The sequence below is a fragment of the Buteo buteo genome, chromosome 21, assembly GCF_964188355.1.
Source record: "Buteo buteo chromosome 21, bButBut1.hap1.1, whole genome shotgun sequence".
NCBI classification, from domain to species: Eukaryota; Metazoa; Chordata; class Aves; order Accipitriformes; family Accipitridae; genus Buteo; species Buteo buteo.
In genome coordinates this window covers 16594635-16616432 of record NC_134191.1, presented here as the reverse complement: position 1 = coordinate 16616432, position 21798 = coordinate 16594635, and the positions used below count along the sequence as shown (strand labels likewise).

Below are 21798 nucleotides of genomic sequence, written 5' to 3'. Positions count from 1 at the left end.
TTCATGATTTTTTTCCTGTTGGGGAGCAAAAAAGAGTAGCGCTGACTGTAAGGGGCTCTAAGGTGGCATAATTCACACACCAGGGAGCTGAGAAGCAGGTGTTAGAATGCAGAAATTTAAGCATGGGCTTGCTGCTATTGCTTACATGGCTTCAGCAGCTGTGCTCAAGAACTTTAGGGCATGTCTTTATCTGATGATTAAACCTTGGTATAGGAAGAGTAAGGTTTTAAATCCATGGGGTGCCTCTGATGTCTAGATAAGAGAGATAAATTTAACAGTGTAGGAAGCTAATTCTTGTGAGGTTTGGCATTTGTTACACTTAGCTACAAACACATGAATCAACAAAAAGTCTAAATATACAGTGAAAATGAACTAAGAGAATGTTACCTAATGCAGTCTCTAGCTATAATATAGTAACTTTTGGTAGAGTTTTCCCATTAAATAAATATTAGAGCAAGCGTTAAAAATATGGGACGTATTCACGCAGCTTTTGCAGTTCCTTTCACTTTCTTGTTAAGAAAGCTAAAACTTAAGGAAAACAACTTTTTGTAGAAACAAAGTAAATAGATGAACCATAAATTCACAGAATATGGGTAATTGTTCATATTACGTGAGTTACAGAAACTGTAAAATCATTCTGGATTTTTCTAATGTGAGCTGCAAAAGCACAAGCCATACTTATAAGGAGATTAAACAGACAAAATCTTCAATGCAAGAAGTGAACTCTTCCCAGAAATTACAAATGAAACCCACCCCTGAGATCACATTATAAAAACCCTAGAAAGAATCCATATGGTTGTGTCTTATGCTACCATCTTCATCTAAGTCTTGTCTTTTACATGTCTTTAGCAGCGATTTTTACATTTCATTAAACTTAGTTATATTTAAAGAAACCTGATTAAAAGGAATAAAGTCCCTTACACTCTCTTTCAACTGTTCGTCTGTTGCAGCCTGATATATGAATAAATCTGTGAAACACAGATGTGGTTAAAAAAGCAGGATTTTTTTCACACTGATCCCTTTTTCTTCCTTTTGCTAACCTTGGCTTCTTTAGCTGTCATACTTACTGGGCAAGGAGCACTGCATGGCTAGCCTGCAACTACATGCATGCCAGTATATGTGTGCTGATTTACCGTCTGGCCGCTTCCAAATAGGATACTCATTGTCACTTCTTTCAATCTCAGGGTAGTCACAAATTTTCACTTATCTTTGAGACCTTTATTTTTTGCTAAGTTTATATGAAATTGATTCAGACTTACTATCTCTTTTAGTCTCAGGAAATTAGGCTAAAAACCTGTTTCCTCTATTGTACAGTTTAGGGTTATGCTTTGCAAGTACTACAACGAGAAATAAATATACTTTGTCTGTAGCATGCTGCCTGGACAGTTCTGTGTCAGTTGTGATATGACAGCATGTATTCTCAGAAATAATACAAAAAGAAATACCTAACATAATACACATCCATATGAACAATAGTTACAAATAAGTGCTCAAGTAGGTGTCTCTGCTCATGTTGGGTGTAGCTGGTCCAGATGGATCTCTTCTAAATGAAGGAAAAGAAGAAAAGAAAAGAAAAAAAAAATATTCAGCATTATCAGTGTCTTATAACATGTGTAAATGTGTATGGCACAACACTGAATTGTTTCACATTAGGTTCTGTTTTCTGTTTCTTTTTTTCTTTTTGTTTGAGTAATCTAGCTAAATTTTTTCACTTGAAAAACTGACATAAAAACATTTCAGGAGGCAATCAGAATGCATGCTTATTTCACAGCATGGTATTCTTTATCTCAAAGGTACTTTATAGGCCATGATTATAGAATTTTCCAGGCATAGACATTGAGGAGCTTTTTAAATGAGTCTTTAAGGTTTTGTTTTTAATGAAGTATGACATTAAAAAGTGTTAACTATTTGTGATTTCAACCCATATGGTTAAGAAAATACCGCTTGATTAGAAAAAGACCTTTCTATCACCTTAGATACAGTACAAATTTTTTCAAGTAGTTAATCTCCTCTGACTTTTCAGGCATTGTTTAATATGCTTATATATATATATTAAGTGTTTAAGTGCAGGTGCTGTTCTATTGTTCACAGTACACAGTGCAAGCAGATCTCTGCTCCAACTGTAAATTTGCACACTTGTAAGGGAAGTGCAAGTACTGGCACAACATACACTGAAAAGTACATGAGCTTACACAACAAATAGTACTGGAGTGGTGATATAAGATTGCATAGAAAACACTGAAACAAAACGGTGATTCAGTCTGCTCTTTAAGGACAACTGAAACCTTGTCCATGGGGCCAATTGAAAGTAGGTGTTTGGTAAAAGGAGAAAAGGAGAGATGAATGTACATGGAGGTCCCCTGCTTTAAATCTCCTACAGAGAAATGAGCAGAGTTTGTGTGCTCTTTCCTTTTAGTGCCTTAGTCCTCACTTATAGCCATTGTACACTAGTCTAAGATGGAGGAGGAAAGGCAAAGGGCTGATTAGTCTATTTGTGCTTCTGTTTAATTTTTCTGAATTTCTGAGTGACCTGTTCTTTTGAGTATGTAATGTCAAACGTGAACAGTGCTGAATATGGCCTCTGAATATTGGTTCTCTTTTAAGCTTTCTGAAATGAGACATACTAAAATTCAGGCACTCTGAACTGCTTTAGGAAAATATAGGTCATCACCTGTACAATGAGTGATCCACACAGTTCTGAAGTATCTTGAATTCTTGATTAAAAGCATTATCAACAACAGTGTACATATATACATACATACATGTATATATATAATTTATGAGGTTCTCTATGTGAATAGCTCATATTGGCATATTTTGACTGTGTATTGACATTTACACCAAATTAAAAGAACCAGATAGTGAAGTGTCCCTTATTACTCACAGGAGGGAGAAAGCCATACTTTGACTTGGGAGAATCAGCAGTCCCAAAGCTGGAGCAGACAGCATCTCAAAGAGTAACGTACACATTGGTTTTTCCCCTAAGTGTTCTAAGCCAATAATTCCTCAAAGTACACTATAATTTTCTTTTTTTTTTATCATATAAATAGAATTCTGATTTCTCAAGTACAGATTTCCTAATTAAACTTATGTCAATCATTTTACTCTATGTCTGAAAAAGCTTTCAGAACCTTAGACAAAAACTAGCCCTGTTTTGAAGCAAGAATTAAACCTTGATAGTATATGTAGTAGTCAGTTAACATCCTCACACAATACTGCACTTAATAGAAAAAAGAATTAAAATCAAATAAATACAATTCCTTAAGCAAAATATTGAATATTTGAACAGTATGAATACCATAATATGACTATGAATACTACACTAGGAATATTTGAGATCATAGTATAATCAAATTAGTTTTGCAAAAAAACCACCACCACCTCTGCTTTTTCTTATTAAGTCGAAAATATGCATTAAGCTACTACTATGACTCATTTAATTTTCTAGATCTCTGCTATAAAGTCTGTTCTTACACTGTGTCTTAATTCATGCATAGATTAAATATATGTAGACACATCCATTTTGTACTGCATGAATTATTGGCAGGTGTATTGAATCAGTTCTAGCATTCAGACTACAGAGCACGCTTGCAACCTTGCCAAAATTGGCCCTGTCTACAATAAACACAGTTCAAAAGTTCTTTGCAGCTGCCATGTTTTTCTGCTGAAGCTTAATATTCCAGCTCCACAGAAGTTGTGATCTTGTCAAAAGACTAAAATTGTAGCAAGGCCTCTTTCATGAAAATTCCATATTGGTCTTTTCTCATTAAAGAAAATGAAAGTGTATGAAGGGGAAGTGATGCATTTAAATAAGGCCTGATGAAACTATAGCCTTGAAATTTGTTAGTCCTTCGTCACCCTTGCATGATGTGGGCTCCAGATGCCAAGTTTGTGATGTATACAGATGCTTGACATCTAAGCACTGAAAAGGAAGTGGTGACAGCTCAAATAGCTGTAGCATCTGCTGTTCTCAATGCTGTCAGGTTGTAGGAGATGTTTTAAAGGATTAACAATGCCGTGATCACTAAGCCAGGTAATTCTAGTTGTAGTCTACATTTTCTGTCACCTGCCATTTGTAAATAACATATTGCTATTATCTGATGTTTAGTCACATTCTGTAAGGATGAGTATTTTAGAACATATTCAGCTATTGTTTTATTACTGTAGTTCTAATCTGTAATGTTTCTTGAAACTGGACAAACTGAATGAGACATTGTTGGACACAGTTAATACCAGTTCTAACTTTTAAAGTGTGAAGCATTTAACTTCCCCTCCCCCATCCTCAACTTCTTTACCATTAAACAACAAAAGTTTTCTGGAAATAGAGAGTTTAGGACAGGCAGTACGGTGGTTCATAGCAATATTAAGAACCCAGTCCTTGAAGACTGGCCAAAGGTTTTGCAGACTTGTTTTCACCAATTATTACTGTTTGAGGCTGCTTCTTATGAAACATTCCTTTTTTGCATTGCTGCTTTGGAAATAAACAAGCAGAGAAAACATGACAGACAGAAAATACATTATACTCCTTGTTGCAATCCTCCTTAATTTGTTCTGTCTGGTTTATAACTTGGAATTTTGTGTTTTCACAGGGTTTTTTACTCAGATCTCTACCTTAGCTGATGTTCAAGAGAATGTCATGGAATACCTCCATGTTCTTAGCCGACCAAAGGTTATTGACCAAGAGCACGATGTAGTATGGACTGAAGCATATATTGACAGCACTGTAAGTCTGCATGATAAAGCATTTAATATAGGCTTACTGCCTATAATGAGGAATTAGGAGCAAAACTATTGTGGTAGAAATACTAGTTGTGCATCTGATTTCTGTTGCTGGAATGTGTCAACTCAGTGTAAGAATCAGGACTTGATATCATTATGTTACAAGTAAATAATTCAAGATTACTGAACTTTAGCAGATATTTATACATTGTAAATTATATAGAAAATAATGAAACAAGCATGAGTAACAGCATAATTTTAAAATTTATGACCTCCAAATGTGCATTTCTTTTATTAATCAAAAATGGGCTTTGAACAGAAATTGATTAGATTGAGTAACAATTTTTTTCTACATGTTTTAAAACATGTCAATGAATATGTCAGTATAATAGCACAGACTGACAAGAATCAATATTTTTAGTATAAAAAGGTGGATCAAAATCTAGGGGACAACTCATGCCTTGGGGAAGAATAATGAGAAGATTCTACCTAATAAAGTGGATTGAATGGCTGATATGCTAACAAAATTGTCATAAATGTCCAATTTTAATTTGACATCCTTGTGAAACATTAGAGTTGAAACAGAACTCTTGTTATGCAGTGACTGAGCACTTATGATACTTCTGTATCATTTGTTGTAAACCATCAGATTTGCAGATAAATGTTCATTTTCATGGGATGGTCTGAAATAGCTTTTTATCTATTTTCTTTTTCTTATTATATTTCCTTTGATCCAATTAAAATGTTTTGGTTTGTATATTATCCGTGGAACAAAAGTTTGTAGCAAATATCTGTCATTTACTACAAGTGATGCCAAGTATTCAATATAATGGCAAAGATTTTTCTTTTTTTTTTTAAATTTTTACTTTCATGAAGATGGGGCAAGGTGGGAGAATCTTATTGGTTTCACTTTGATATTTGGGGGGTTTTATTTGTTTGATTAATTTTGAGTCTGTAATGCTTCTAGAAGGTTTAATTTTAAATCAATACAAAAATATTCTAGGACCAACCCCCCCAGGAATACAGTTTTGCTTCATTTTCACATTTGCTAAAGTCTTTTCTGTTCTTCAGTTGTGGCCATGGGTAATGTAAAATAAATACTAAAACTGCAGTTATGAAGGAGAACCAAAAAGTTACTTGGAAATATTGCTTTGGAGGGAATTTACTTATCTCTATTTCCTTTTTTTTAAAAAACATATTAATCCAGTCTCCTTTTTGTTCTCTTTCTTTTATTGAAACATAAGGATGAGACGAACAGAAACTACCTGTTATCTCTGTCCCTTCAGGGCATCCCATGAAATGGGAAGATGACTAGGAAAACCTAGCTCTTATTCACTTCATGCTTTTATATGCTTGAAGTAATAACTGTGTGTACGTTGAAGGGAGTTTGTGTATTTGCTAGAGACAGTAGCAGGAAGAAATCCATCTAAGTGGTGTTTTAGTGCAACTCTCTTTCTTGTCCTTTGCCTATGAATCTTGCGTTAAAAGTGTTGCAGACAAAATCTTCCTACTTTCCCAACACCAAGTCTCCTCCCCTTTACCTACCAACCTAGTACAAAATGCTGTTTCAGAATTAATTTTACACTTTACTCTCTTTTTCATCTGTTCATCTGTATTTCTTCAATCACTGCAGGGAGAAAAATTTTCAGAAAAGTTAGTCCAACTTTCAGTGATTCTCCTGTAGGTTATGGAAAGGGTAAGGAAAATTAACAACTTAAGGCTGTGTGAAATACTAAGTGAATATAGCAGGGGTGAGTAAACGCAAGTGAATTTAAGAACACTAGAGGGAGCGTAGAGAAGGAACCTTGAGAAACCAGGAAAATAAAAAAACAACGGAGCTGTTATGTTCTTGAATGAAGGAACTGTTTAAATCCAAACAAAAGCTGTTTTACTGCCATCAAAATAAAATGCTTCCAGGTTCTTCTCTTTCTCTTCTTTTCTCTCTCACTCTTGACTAAGGCTAACTAATGTCACTATACACACACACACACACATATATATGTAAATGTATATGCATGTATATACACATGCACTCATATACATACTCACATTTACACGCATATTTTAAAGTGTCTGAGCATATTTTTAAGTGTCTGAAAACTCCACTCAGGACCCTAATGGGTTGGATGCTATAAGAAAAGATTTAAAAATAGAATACTGTTATCTGCTTAGCTGCAAACTACCCCTCCCCCCCATCCCATCCTCCTCCCCTCAAAAAACCTCACAGACAAAGGAACAGGATAAATTAGGGTAGTCACTTATAAAACTCTGGAAATAGCAATGAAGGGAACCTTGTAACAAACCAGATGTGCTTCTGCCTCAGCTAAAGCTGCCTGAGTGCTATTTTCAGAGGCTGATTCCCTGGCCATCTCTAGTGTCTTGGATTTGGAAGTGCCATCTAAATAATCCTCTCCATCCCATAACTTGTTGCTTTTCACAGACAGTTTGTGTCCCCACTCCTCCGTGGCTGCTGCCTGCACCTTGCCAGGTTAGAAATAGTAGTGTATTTCCAGACAGCTTAAATGTTCTTATCATCCAGCTGTGTCAGAACATCCATGGCTAGATTCTCAGAGCTATATATACATGGTTGTAATCAGTGTCACTGTGCCCTAACGGCATGGAGTATACTTCTTCGTTTCCTTCTCACCAAATATCAGAGCTAATTGGCCAGCTGTGCTGTTTCCGAGCAAGCAACATTAGGCTGGAACCAGACAGAAAGAAGCTGGACATGAGTAGTCTTAGGATACAAAACATTTCCCTCATGCCCCAGCCTGTTCTCATCCAATATTTGTCCAGGACAGAGTCATCTATGAAAGCCAGAAGTTAGGTCATTTAAGTGTTTGATGCCATTTAGGAATATTCCCAGAAGAATCTTGCTACTAAAACAAGGCATCTAATTCCTGCGTCTGTTCACCTGTCCTGTAAGAGGATATCTGCAAAATGTTCACACAGCTGCTTCTTCAGCTTAGCTTTGACACTCTGAGGTGCTTCGCTTACTGTTAGAAAAGAGTATGGCATTTATAGAACTGGAAATCCTTGGCAAGATTATCATATGTGGAAAATGTAACATGGAGGAACCTGTATGTATGGCAGGTCTGTGTTGCCTTTGACGCTGTCAGGATCACACCTTTGATAGTGTGGGATTTTTTAGGGATTATAAAGCAACTGAGACTAGGCATCTCTGGGTGACTCCTTGCCTTGCAGGCAGCTGAAGTCGCTTCCTTTTTTCTGCCCCTAAACTTTGTTCTCTCCTCAGTGTTTCCTGCCCTTTGGAAGAGGTAACCAGCCAGCACCTAGGGTCAGTTTTAGTTACCCTCCATCAGAAAAATTCTTTGTATTTTTTCTCTTAAACCCAGAATTTCATGTTGGAAACATTATTATCAGTGATTCAAAGCCTCATTTCTTTCAAAAAAAGGTCTTTTGACATAGGAGCGGTGTATAATCTTAGGAGGTGTCACTGACTCTCAGAGAAACTTAACAGATTTCTGAAATCATTTCAACTTAGGTCTGTGGAGAACTGGGCTGATTCCTCATTGTACTTGGTTTAGTCACTCACTTGAGAAATAGTCTTTACAGGCTTATCTTGGGCTAATTCTAAAGTCAGCTTCACAGTAGTTGGAATGCTAGTCCTGTACTAGGCTAGTAGCTTAAGTGCTGCCGATACCTTTAGGCTAAAATGTTGGAATTGAAGTACGTGATGATATATGCCAGCCAGTGTCTAGTCTTCTGATTCAGAGTCCTCTGATCCCAAATTCCACACGTTTCCCTAGGCTTAGACTCTTTTCCGTTTGTACTTCTCCAGTCGGCAGTTTGATGTGCACTAGAAGTGAGTAAGCTTTGTTGGATCTGTGCAATTCTATGGGAAAGGGTGTTTGGGCTGTCAGGAGTGAGGGGACAGGCAGCTGGTTCTTGATTGTGGAGTCTAATAGGAGAAGAGCTTGTCTTACTACATGTTCATGTTCAGGTGTATAGCCTAGAGGTGCTGTAAAGGCTAGCTTGGACAGTTGCAGGTGGGACACGTGTATGGTGGGCCCTAGACGGTGAGGTCTGGACAGCACTCCAACAGACCAGTCTCAGCATAACTTTTCTGCCTCAAAAGTAGGTCACATTTGGATCTGACATCACTGCTTCAACATCACTAAGGCCTACAAGTACATAATGCTTCAGAAAATAAAATATCTTAATGGGTGCTTAAAAACAGAGTTGGATTTCTAATTGAAAGCTTCCAAAGGTACTCTTTCCCGAGTAGAAAAGAATTCTAAAAGTATGAAAGTATTTCAGGGAGGGAGCAATTTAAAAGTGGTCACTGACTTTTTTTAAGCATATGTGCATCTATAGCAAGTCAATACAAATGTATATGTTGGGGGAAAAAGGAAAATTGCAGGGCATTAGAATATTCAAGTGAAATAATGCATAGAGGTAGTCTATTGTGATTATGGGTAATCATCTATAAAGCACAGAAGCCCCTAACTAATTCTTATGGTAAGACCTGGAATGTGGAGAGACATTGCTTTTTGCTGCAGGAAATAAAGAAAACAAGACTGAACCGGCCCCTGAGTTCCCACTGTTTAAAAGCTTGCAATTGAGAATTTACTTACTGGGGCGTATAATTTGACCTACTTGGACCTTTGTTGACTCTACCTGGTGAAATTTGTTTCTCATAAGTGTACCTGAATATATTCTCTGAATCTAATGCACTGTTGAGTTCATCTCCTTTAGGCTGTTAGTTTCAAGCTGTGAGCAGATTCAGGCATACGTTACCATGTTGGCTCTGTTCAATTTCCAACTGGAGGGTTCCTTTGCATAAAAAGAGCAAATTATTATTTCATTTAATATTTTGAGATGACTGGTGCTTCAGAATTTAAGAGTTCATTTGGAAAAAAATGTTCTGAGTCATTACAGGTCATGATTCATCATAATATGAATGGTGAGTGGTTTTTACTCTTTATAATTTTCTTCAGTGTTAAAGTACTATATGTTGATTCTTCATTTGCATTATTGCCACCTTCTCATAGACATACGTTAAATTATGGATTTGAGTTGAATTCTAAAAAATTATATCCCTCTTTTCTTTCTTTTTTTGAAGCAGAGATTTTTGGAAGTATTTTCTGACCAAGAAGCTGATACTGTGCTAGTAAGGCAACCTGTCCAAGAGCCTCATTTCTCCCTGTGGGGGCAGTAAATTGAGGTAGCTCCACTGAGCTAAAGCCTAGACTAAGTATTTCTGAAATGCTTATGATGACTGTTACAATTACATTATTACATGTATGATCGAAAAATTTAAATTTATTCATCTTCATCCTTAAAAAAAAAAATCAAATACTATGTAAGCATACTTTTTACTCTGGTTCAGGTTCTTTGCAGAAATTCAATAGGAAGTATAGGAAGCTCATGCTTCTCAGATAGCTGTCACATCAGAATCCAAATGTTTTAAGCATGGAAATTTAGATTCTGGGATAGAGTTCTTAGTCAAAGGATGAATTCTGAGCCAGTTCCAGAGAATAAAGGTAAGCTATATGTGAAGTCCTGTGTAAAATGTACAGAGATATAACAGAAAGTCCTACAGACTAAAAGCTATTATGCTGGCATTTTTTCCATCCAGGAGTTTCTGCTGAGGTATAAAAATGCTGTTTAGTGCTTCTTCCATTCACACAGTTTTCTTTGTGTTCAATGCACAGAAGAGTTTTTATGAAGTAAAAAAAATTAACTAGTACCCCATTTCCACTAGCTTCTATTCCCAGAGATATCTTCAAATACCTTTGGTGGCACAAGTTAATTGTGCTATTATAAGAAGTGGGTGTAATTAGCATTTTTATCACAGTAAAGGGTTCCCTGGGCCTCTATTTCAAAACTAACTTCTAGATTGTAGTACTGGTATGCATTAAAATACTTCAGAGTGTTCAGAATGCTCATATATGTCTACAGCAAGTAAATATTGGTAATCACTGCAGAACTGAATGTCAGGAAATGTCATTAATCAGCAGCTGTAAAAAAAATTTACACACAGGCAGTACTTTTTTTTTTTTTAAATGTTTTGAAAACTAGAAATCTGTGTTGCTTTTTTCCCATTCCTACTGTGGACTTGGTTACATGCTCTAACCCTCCCTTTGTGGCCAGCATCTCTTAATCTCTAATAATTTACAGCTCTTTATCAGCAAATGTCATCACCACTGACTGACTCTGAGGTTCCCATTAGAATTGCCTTTTCTTGCTTTGACATTTGAGTGAGTTGGGTTAGGGAAGGAAAATCCCATGCATGGATATCAGGCCTTCTATCAGGTAGGTTTGTTCTTATAATAACGTTCTTCAAGCTTTGCTTTGTCTCCTACAGATCTGCAGTGGTCTTTTGAAGAGTCTGATATAGGAGGAAAAAGTAGAAAGTAGCCCAGGGAATGCCTTCTTATCAGTGCTTCAGTCTGGATTCGTTTTCCTGGAAAAATATAACAGCTCTGACCATTTCATCTTTTTCAAAGCTTCTATAAGAGCATGATCGCAGTCTGAAGTTGCAGACCATCTGGTCCAGCAATTATGGTCTGCTGTATTTGCACTGGGATCTTATAGACTGGGACAGTGCTTGAAACATTAACAGTGGTGATCAGTGCAGCTACTTGTACACACAATAAAAAAAAGTTGTGCACATATTTATATGTAGGTGCAACATCCCTTTATGCTGATGATTAGCGGGCTGTCTGTGGAAATCTTCATTGACAGACCAATAAAAAAAACCTTTGAGCCATGACTTTTACGAGTTCTGTTGCCCAAAATTTCCAGTTGCTATAATTAAGTATTCTCGTTTTCTCCTAAACAGTTCTAATCTGTTTGTTTTACAGCTGGATCTAGAATAAATGAATTACCATTAACAACATTAACTTTTTCAAATTTGGTAAGATCTGTGTCAACTGTCAAAACATAATGAGTGCTCAAGATAGTAAATGAATAAACCTCTCAACTGAATAGAATTAATGCACTCTCATTATCTTTCAGATACAGCTCAAAGTAACAATGGCTGTTCTTTTTTTTGTTAGAAAATGCACATCTGATTTACTTATGTTAGGCAGCAGGGTGCTAATCAGTGCAAGGAATGCTGTGCCACTTAAATTTGAGCTTAGAGCCCTTGCTCACACACCAGTACAAGAGTCATGGTGCAGTGTGTCCCAATAAAACACAGAAATTGAGACCTCTGAAATGAAAACTGGGATGTGCAAAGGAAAATAAAGTCTATAATGACCTAGTGGGACTATGGATACTTTAAATAAGAATGATTTGTGCATTGTTCCATGCAAACACAGCATACATAAATAAGGACATGCATAAGCATAGATAGCACCTATGTGCATGTATGTATGTGTACCTTTCAGCTTTTGAAGTAAACTACTTCGTTTGATAAATTACATGTTTGCTTTACTCCACTGCTAGTGCTGGAACTTATGCTATTAGGGCAATTTTCAGTGATTACATTAGGCAAAGAATATTACTACAGAGAGCTAATTGCTAGTTGTCAAAATCAGTAGAAAAAATGTTGTAAGGAAATAGCAGTATTTATTTTAATGAATTAACACTTTTCATGTGTATTGCTGTATATGGTATTTACACTATAAAATGGTATATGCAATACATCAAAAAATGTTTAAAACATCAAAAACAAAAACAAAAACAAAAGTCCTGCGCTTAAAGAGGAACATAAAATTTCCTGCTGGGGATGTGGAACATGGAATGCCATCTGTATTATATGGCACTGAGAAAACTGATTATGTTTGGACCTCTATTTCATAGCAGATGGGTTCATTAAATTTAATAGCCTCCAGAGCCTTTAGAAACAGTGTTAAAAACATGTGGAACATGCTGAGACACTTCACTTCTCGCCCCACAGTCATTATAACTCTGGCACAGACTATAAATATTACAGTACTTTATTTCCATTGAAACGGATTACTATTATAATTATTTTCCTAGTGTACATTTACATGAGAAATGCAGAATGCAAATTGTACTTTTTCAAACTTTGAGATATGCAGTTGATTTCTTTAAATGCATTTTACAGTTCTTTGCACTTGGAGGCTTTGATATAGAACTTATTTTTATCTTCTTCCTGCGGCATCAGCAAGCAGCTGTAATGCCATTGCAAAGCTAGGTCTTAAGCAGCTCTGCTCCCAGTGTGGTGCAAATAAGACAAGCATTATGTTAAACCGTAGAAGGGAAATCAGAGCAGTGTTACATCTTGGCTTTTAGCTATATATTGATTCATTTTTCTAGTATTTTATATGATAGGGTAACTACAGTTTGACCTTGGTCTCTGTTCATCTTTCATCACTGGAGCACAGAGAGATTAAATATCTAGTTTCAAATCAGAGTAGTTCCTGCAGAAACATTGCTTTAAACAGAGTGAAAACTCACCTGTCTCTGAAATAGTCTCAGAATTTGATAGCTAAAAGAATATTTTAGTGCTATTTACTTTTTTATTTTAAATGATGTTTCAGATGAGAACAGTGAAGTTTTACCATGTTTAAGTGCTTTGACATCTGTCTAACATTATTCCATCTCTTCATTTACATGTTCTGATGTTTAAACTAAATTACTTTTTTACGAACTTTGTCATATTTGATCACGATTTAAAAAAAAAATAACCCAGTTTCCCAATAAACCATATCAGCTTGTTCTCATACGATGTAATTCTCAGTAATGCTCTTCTGTTTCCATTTCCTTTCCTACAAAATGCTGTGACTATCCACACTATCTTTTACTGTTTTCTAAGTTCACTCTTGTTTTTAGGTTGTACTGGCCATTTTAATGTGGATTTTCCCCTTCTTCACATCATTGACTTCAATTTTGTCACTGACCATTGCTGATATTACTATTGAGATCTGCGAATTTTAATAAACCGCTAAAGTCCTACTACAGTAGATGATGTATGATGACAGGATTAAATGACAATACCTTCCTCATATAATTTACATTCAGAGTAATAGCTAAGAATCACCAGTTGCTTAGAAAGGGCAGAGAGCGTAAGGACAGAGTAAGACAGTATAGGTCAACGCAGTAAGCAATTACGGGTCTATAAGATCTCAAGGACAAAGGGCAGAATGTGAAAATACGCACAAATGCATGTTTATGTCTTTTAGATTGATGTGTCCACTTCTACAGGGTTCCCACACAGGTGTTCTTTGTCCAGGTCTTAAGAATCATGGAGTCCTTGCTTGTGTTTGGTTAAGCTTAATTTCATGGAAGTATTCGGGCAAGCCAGCATTTACAGCTCTAATAGTGTTTCAAAGCAGTTACATTCATGAAACACATTCTGTGATTAAATTTTGGAAATCAGAAAATTCAGTAAGGTTTGAATGTTAAAGGAATGTGTTTGCTGTTTTGAGAGCTGTCAAGCGCGATGATATTATGTTAGGACTTTGTCATGAATTGTAAAGCTTTTCTTTGCTGCTTGAGCTGTAAACATGGTGTGTCTTGTGACATGATTGCTTTGCACCGAATTACTGTTTCTTCATATATGAAAACTGATTGGATGTATGTGAAGAAGAATCTATAGAATTACAAAGTTTGTAGGTTTCGCCTGCTGGATGTTCTCCCACCAGTTTACTGTATACAAATTACAGAGAATTGCTCTGCTGTTGAACTTGATTAACAGGCATATTCATGCCAAAAGGGTATTGGTCTCATTTGCAGACACCTGCACACTAGAGACAGAGCAGCTTGGGACCATTTCCAGCTGCGGTCTGCCAACGCCATACAGTACCTTTACGTGAGGGGACAGAAAATGCTTTTCATTTCCAGCTTGTTTCACAGGGAATTTTCTGGTTTTGTTGTGACACAGAAATAAAATCAAAAGGTGACAAGTCACTAACTAGAGGGAGAATTTGTTTCTAGATCTCTATATGCTATGGCGAATCCAACAATTAGTAGTATATGTCTATTCTTAGTGAAAATAACTACTTAAAGACATTCACAGCTGATAACTGTTTGTCTGTCTTTGATCTTATTGCCTCCATTCTGAGTGAAATTGAGTTAATTATAAGGAAATTGTAGCTATTTTGTCAGATATATTACCTTTTTTCTCTCTTTTTTTTTCTTGAGTTTTCACATAACAGATCTTTTAGTGTAAATGATAATGTTAGAAAGCAATTATTTAGTATAATGCACTAAATTCCATCCTTTGATCTCATATATGTCATTCTTTGACTTTCTGGAAGAAAGAGGGCAGTGAAGATGAAATATACTTTATCTGCACTGCTGGACTAAAAGCCTGGAATAATAAGAAAGACTTATTAAATTATTGGTGCCGTTCAAGCATTGCTGCAGTGGCAGAATTCAGTGCAAAAAGGAAAAGAAGAAGAGTGAATAAAAAGAAATAATCTTCTCTTTTGTCTATTGTTCTGCAGACATAGAAGTTGTTATTTATAGCTCTCCTTTTTGTATAATCAGGAGATTTCACATACAACTCAATCACACACAAAATAAAGTATAAACATTAATGTTTATCACAGTCATAGTGACTAATATTTACTTTGAAGTTAGTAATTTCTGGAGAAATTATTCAGAAATACACTTTATTCTGCAAGGAATAATAGGATGTTTCCTCCTGATGTTCTTGCTGCTTGACAGCAAGGCATTCGACCTTTGTCCACACCACTGTATTTTTTCAGATCTGATCTTTCCAAGCAAGCATTTCCCTTAATGATTAGTTGAAAGATGATCTAACCAGTTGGTAAATGCATGATCTTCAACAACATCAGTATTAGCAGAAGAAAGCTTAGAACACTTATGAATTCCAGAGAAAACACTTATAAAAGCCATTTCACCTGCACTGATGTCAGATTTTTTGGGAGGCAAATGTAATCACCCTAAATATTAGTTTACATTGCCTAGTTCTAGGTAAACCATTAAAATCCCTAAGGATTCTATACTAAGGGTTGACACTTGACTAAGGACCTTACAGAGCCATTACATTTAAGGACTTCTTTTGCAGAACGTGATTTTTTTTTTTTTTTTTTTAATAATAGTGTTTATTTAGTGACACATAAATGCAAGAGAATACACATTATAAACAGTATGGTAATTCTAAGGAACGGTACACCTTTCAGAGCTTTCTAATGTCTTTTTGTTCTGTTGCAGCCAATCACCTCTGTATAATAATAAAGGCCTCAGTTTTCAATATTGCTAGGTTTATTCCAGAAAACTGTCAAGAAAAGAGAAAAAAGTAAACTACCTAAGTCAGCTATATGCTTGCATTCCATATGGGTTACATTTGTTGATTATTCTTCTTCTTTAATTTACTGTGCAGTAAATCAGCAGTATCTCCATTTATGTACCTGGAGTTACACTGATGTAAAACAGAAGACAGATTCATTGTATTAAATCTCAGTTTAAGGGGCTTGGATTATACTTCTGTTGACTGATGGAACAATTCTAACATTTTCTTTCTTGGATTAAAGCCTTAAAACCTCAAAAATTCAGGGGTTACAGTGAACAGCAAGTTGCCTTTATAGGAAAGAAAAGTTTAATTTCTCTTCCCTTCTTCAACTGGTCCTTTTTGCGTTACAGTTCAGTTTAAGAAAATGGAGATATAGTGAAAGCTGATTTTCAATAATCCATTTCTTTATGTTCACAAAACTTTTGCTGTGTAGCCAACTATGAGATAATGGGGTTTATCACATTTTAGGTTGTAGCATGCCTAAAAATGACCTTAATGTCTGTAAACAGTTCTAGCTCTGAGATACCTGAAGGAATTTCAAGACCTTTTCTTGTGAGTCCTTACAGTGAAGGAGCGAAGCAGGTGTAAAATTTTTGTGACCTGTTGGATAATATAATAAGGGGAAAAAAGCAGAAGGTGGTGAAAAAATTTGCCTCAGGCCAAAACCATTCCTTGAACTAGATTTCACAAGCATTGTATTAAATAATGAGAAACTGCGTATTTGAAATTAACTTAGAGCATCTAGAAATGCTCTCAAATTCATGATCTTCCAATAAATCAGAGTCTCAGCTATTGGCCACCAGGTCAAATTGGCTTTTAGGAAGCTTTGAACTTTCAAGTTGTGCAAAGTAACAACAGCAAGCTTCTTCCAAAAATGAAAAAGCAAGAGAAATGCAGCTCTGTCTACAGAGTGAGTGAATCTTTATGAATTCAACTTGCAGTGTGATGGGTCCATAAAATGCTCCATGGCTTTTCTGATAAAGTGTAGCTATAAAATCTTGGTGTAAAACTACAATGGTGAGATACATTAGCTACATACTTATTAGAAGGGTATCAAGGCAGAACCTGTTCTTCAAAGCAGAGCTAATGAACAAGAAGCAGTGTTGATTATACCATTTTATCATTTATAATGGTGGCACTAGCCAGATCTGCGGTACCAACCTACCCACAAACTGATATAAAAATAGTATATAAAATAGAAAGAATGTATTTGTTAGATTAGGAGTCTATCCAACTAGGAGATTTCACAATGTTAAATGATGGAGCATTTTCTAAGCTTTTAAAAAAAAATAAAAATCTTTGGTTTATCATATATTTTAAAAATAGTGCTTGTAACTGCCCTCTGACCTTGTACATCTCTGTTAGCTAGTAAAATCAGTTGCTTTGCTTGTACATGCAAACCTGAAACACACATGTTTCTGATTTGGAGACACATGATGACCACCTTGCTACTAGAGCATAGTATTTTAGCATATTGTTAACTTACTTCCAAAATACACACTGGACATTTCATTCTCAAATGTTTATACAAAGCCTGGACACAAGTTTTATGGAGATCTGTTTTCTGGGTTTAGGGAGTATGCCCACTTCCCTCACAAAGCAAGACAGTACATTTACACAACTATCTGAGCTCAATTCCTGGGCTTCTGACTGTAGCTTTTATGCAGTATTTTCACACGCAGTTTGTTCCTTTTTATTTGTGCTTCATCTGAACTTTTGCAGATGTGCCTTAAGATGGATTCATCGGTGTTTTGCCCTTTCAGAGGCAAATTGATAAACAAGAGAAAAGATGATTCCCTTTGAAAAACTATTTGAAGCTTTTCATTTAGTAGTTGTGCATAAGCTGCCTTTCCTGCTGCTTTCTACTGCCCTTGATCTATTATCATATCTGTGGATTTCTTTTTCTCAGCAAATGAAATTGGGCTAACACTTTTGTGCCTTCTTTCTCCCTTTAAAATGCATCCCCTATTGTTTATCAGCTCAAATAATCTTATGAGTGTTTGGTATGTATCTCATTATGCCCTCCAGCATACTGCTTCATTCAGAGAAGTTCTAGGCCATTGGTTACTGCTAGCTAAATAAAAAAATATGTACAAGAGTTTTCCTCATTCAGAAGTGATAAATGGGAAAAAAAAATAGTAATTATTGTGAATGTATTTGTTAGGTAACTAACACAAAAGATTGTTCCCTCTATAAAAACATTAAATATTTTAATTCTAAGAGGGAATTGGTTCCAGCACTTACAGGCTGTACTGGTTCCAGTCTTTGCATCAGACTTCTAGAATCAACTAGTTGATTTCAAAATACTTTTGGAAGGACTTGTTTCTAAGCAAGTAAAAAAGAGAAAGAGTAAGTCCAGTTAATTACAACTTCCCCTCCCCCAAACCCACTCAATTTTTCTTTGCTTTGACATTCCTAGAATCTTTTGTATCACAGATTCATGTTCTTACAAGATCAGTTTAGTCCCCTCGTTATCAAAAGCAGATAGATTACTTTTATTGTGTGTAACTGTCTTAGTGATGAGATCGTCAGGTCTGATTTTCTCCCTATGTCTGATTCTTCTGGTCTTGTTCTTGCATGCTGAACTTCAGTCATTTGAAGTCAATCCATACTTTCCCTATTTTTTCCCCCTGTGTTTATGTGTTAAACATTCCACAGTAGTTTTGCAAGTGCCTTGCTTTGTCCTGGTATTAGCCAAAGCTTTCCTTTTTCAATTACACGTTCATTGTTTTCATCATAAAGTGAAAAATCAACAACTGAAACAACAAGAAACTTAAATAAAGATAATGGAAAGCAAAATCATATTCAATTAAATATTGTAAATAGGTTCTGTCAGTCCATTGATGTCAGGGCAGGTTTTATACAGAATACAAATCTTTTTATTATTAACCCCGTGTCCTTGACACAAAATGATGTATAAACCTTTTAATAGATCAGGTTTGCCTTCATACCTGTAAACAGCGTCCCCTGCAAATAAGAAAATGTTTACTTTTACAGGAAACTGCTAGACATCAAGTAATTTGCAATCTGTTTCTCCATTGCATGTTTTGTGGTCACAGTCCGAACTGCACTGATCTTGAAATGATGCTGTTTACACATAATAGAGTAAATGTCAGCAAAAGATTCTTCTTCCTTATTAAATGCACATTCCACAAGGTTAAACTGAATGTCTGGTATGAATTGTGCTTAATACAAACTTTCAAAGCTAGGTACTAAAAACTTTCATCATGGTAGATTCCTTCACTCCTATTAAGTTGGGAATACTAACTACAGCAAGGGAGAAAGGATTCTCAGATTTCTAAGTTGTACCCCTAAAATGCTGGATTGATTGCGAGAGTAAGGGAGAGGGAATGGAAGCAGTCTTGCTACACCCTCCACTTCTTATGCCAGAGCAGTGCTCTGGGCAGACAGAAGAAATGGCACTCTGTGAAAAAAGATGGAGAAGAGAGTGGTTTGGGATAATTCAACAATACACGTTCTTACAGGAATTCCCTTTTTAGAGCATGTTGGATGATTACAGAATAGACCATAGAAAAACAAATCTGTTCTAGAAGTGCAATCCCATTTAATACAATCATGGTAACATGCTAAAAATCACAAACACAATTAGTAAATTGAAGTTTTAGAAGAAATTCTTGTTTGCTTTACACATTCATTAAGTCAAATACACTTTCATCCCTCCTCAGAAAGTGGTTATCTTTAGATATTGGTCTTACATTGGTATATAGAGCAAGTAAGATTTAATATAGAGCAAGATCAAAAGCAATCTGAACTCATTGCAAGATTCTCATTGATTCTAATAGGTATTGGGTAAGGGTCTTGTTTGGTGTTGCTTTGAGACCAGTGTGGATTTTATCGTGGGAGAAAGAGGATGTGTGTCTAGCTCCTAAGAGGATTTCTGATTAAGAAATTATTTTGAATTTCTAGAAGGACTGTCAAGGAATTTGCCCTTTTTCCAAATGTGAAAGGGCATTTATGTGAGAACAAATGAATAGATGAATGAGTATGTATAGATGCACCTGTCTTCTGAGGTTGATTCTTTTTTTGCTTCCTCCACTTCCTCCCTTCCCTCTCTCCCTCTCCTGGTAATTCAGAACAAGTCTTTACAGTACAAAGACCTTTTTTACTGGTTTTTTTTTTTAATTTGATATACAAGTATGATTTTTTTTTTTTCAGCTCTTGTTTCACTACAGTGCAGTTATTTTTCTCTTACTAGAACTATTTCTCTGGGAAGGGTGCTCATGATATTATCTATCGGCTTCCTAACAGTCTTTCTAAATATCTCATTTAGAAATAATTAGCATTAGTAATAATTAAAATGACACTATCTGTTCTTCTAGAGGTGGTACAAATGCTAATAAATACTAAAGAGTATTAAGGGTATAAAAAGAGAAAGAGCCTAACCGTATAATTTGATGCCATTTTACATGGATGAGTACCAGAGTCGTACAACTAAGTTGGATGTCATATTATGTGTAGTAATGCTCAGGTTTAGAAATTTCTTTTCCTTTTGATATTATGAGTAAGAGCAAGGCTGAAAAGAGTGCTTGTTGTCTAGAATTTAGGTGTATTGTTTTCAGTTCTGTTGTGTATGTAGACAAAATGGACCCTGTACAATTGTCTTATACAATGTGAAACCTCTTCAGTGCCCTTAAGGTTGAATAGTAAGTACATGGTTAAGTGCACTGTAGTGAGAGGGTATTTTTTTTACCAGACTTTAGACGTATGATCAGAAGTTCTTTCTCAGTTTCTGCCTTACTTCACTTCTGCACCCTGTTCTGGCTTCCCTGGTTATTCTCTTTGTATGTCTAAAAGCTTTTTGAAGGGCTATTATTTAAATGTTCAAGATAAATTTGCTTATAAATGGGAGTTGAAAAATTCTGGTCCTACAAAAGGGATAAAGAACTGTTATCATTTGACAGTCCATATCCAGTTCTTAATCCACTTACCTACACCTTTTTGGTATCCAGGGATTTCAATGATTTTTCATCTTTTCAGTAAACATTGATGTGATTTAAATTATGAGCTTTCTAAACTGTGGTGCTTTAGCAAATCAACTAATGCTAAAAGCAAGCACAATAAAATAAGTTGCATACTAAATACTTTTAATTTTGTTAATTTATTTTAAATATTAAAAACCTGTTTTCCTGTATCTTCAAACTTTTACCTAAATTAGATGCTTTACTGTGGGTGAGCTCAAATTGTCAGATTTATACTAAACTCTGACCTGGTGGTATAGTGTAAGTTTAAATTGATCTTGATCTTAGACTGGTAAAAGAAAAGTGGACACATTCAAGACAGACAAGTCTCATAGTTTATTAAAATCATACTACATCCCTATTACTTATATGAAAGCAAAACCAAACAGTAGTTCAAAACAAACCAGCAAAACCCTCCCCAATGTGCAGTGTAAATAAACTAATTTTGGAGGCAGCAGAAGCATACATAATGGTTTTCTGAAATAGTATGATTGCTATACCAGAAAACAGTAAAAAAAAAAACCCAAACAACAAAAACCCCAAACCACAATAATAAAGATATAAATTTCTTTTAATTATTTTCAGGTTAACTTAGTATGCAGTGTGAAATATGATCGTCAGTGAAATTTAACATCAAGTCTGGACACATCTATGCATTTTCTCAGTAGCAAGAGAAGTTAGAATAATAATTCCAAATGATTTGCATTGGTATGTTCACTTCTGTACCGGTATTATAAAGAGACAGACTGACTGACCACTAACATTGATTAAAGCAAAACAAAACAAACCCAAACCCTACTATTTCACTAAAATTTAAATAATATATATAAATGGAAATATGGGAATTATCACCAGTCATGTCATCTAAGTTGTATCACAACTTCAGATTTTATAATAATCTGT

General features: G+C 35.5%; 1 protein-coding gene across 1 annotated transcript in view; it reads left to right on the top strand.

The window, feature by feature from the left end:
• Positions 1–21798, top strand: part of CACNA2D3 (calcium voltage-gated channel auxiliary subunit alpha2delta 3) — a 475703-nt gene that overhangs the window by 308707 nt on the left and 145198 nt on the right. Inside the window, exon 13 of the mRNA XM_075052542.1 lies at positions 4590–4723. Within this exon, the coding sequence (XP_074908643.1) occupies positions 4590–4723 (134 nt within the window). The remainder of the gene's footprint in view (positions 1–4589; positions 4724–21798) is intronic.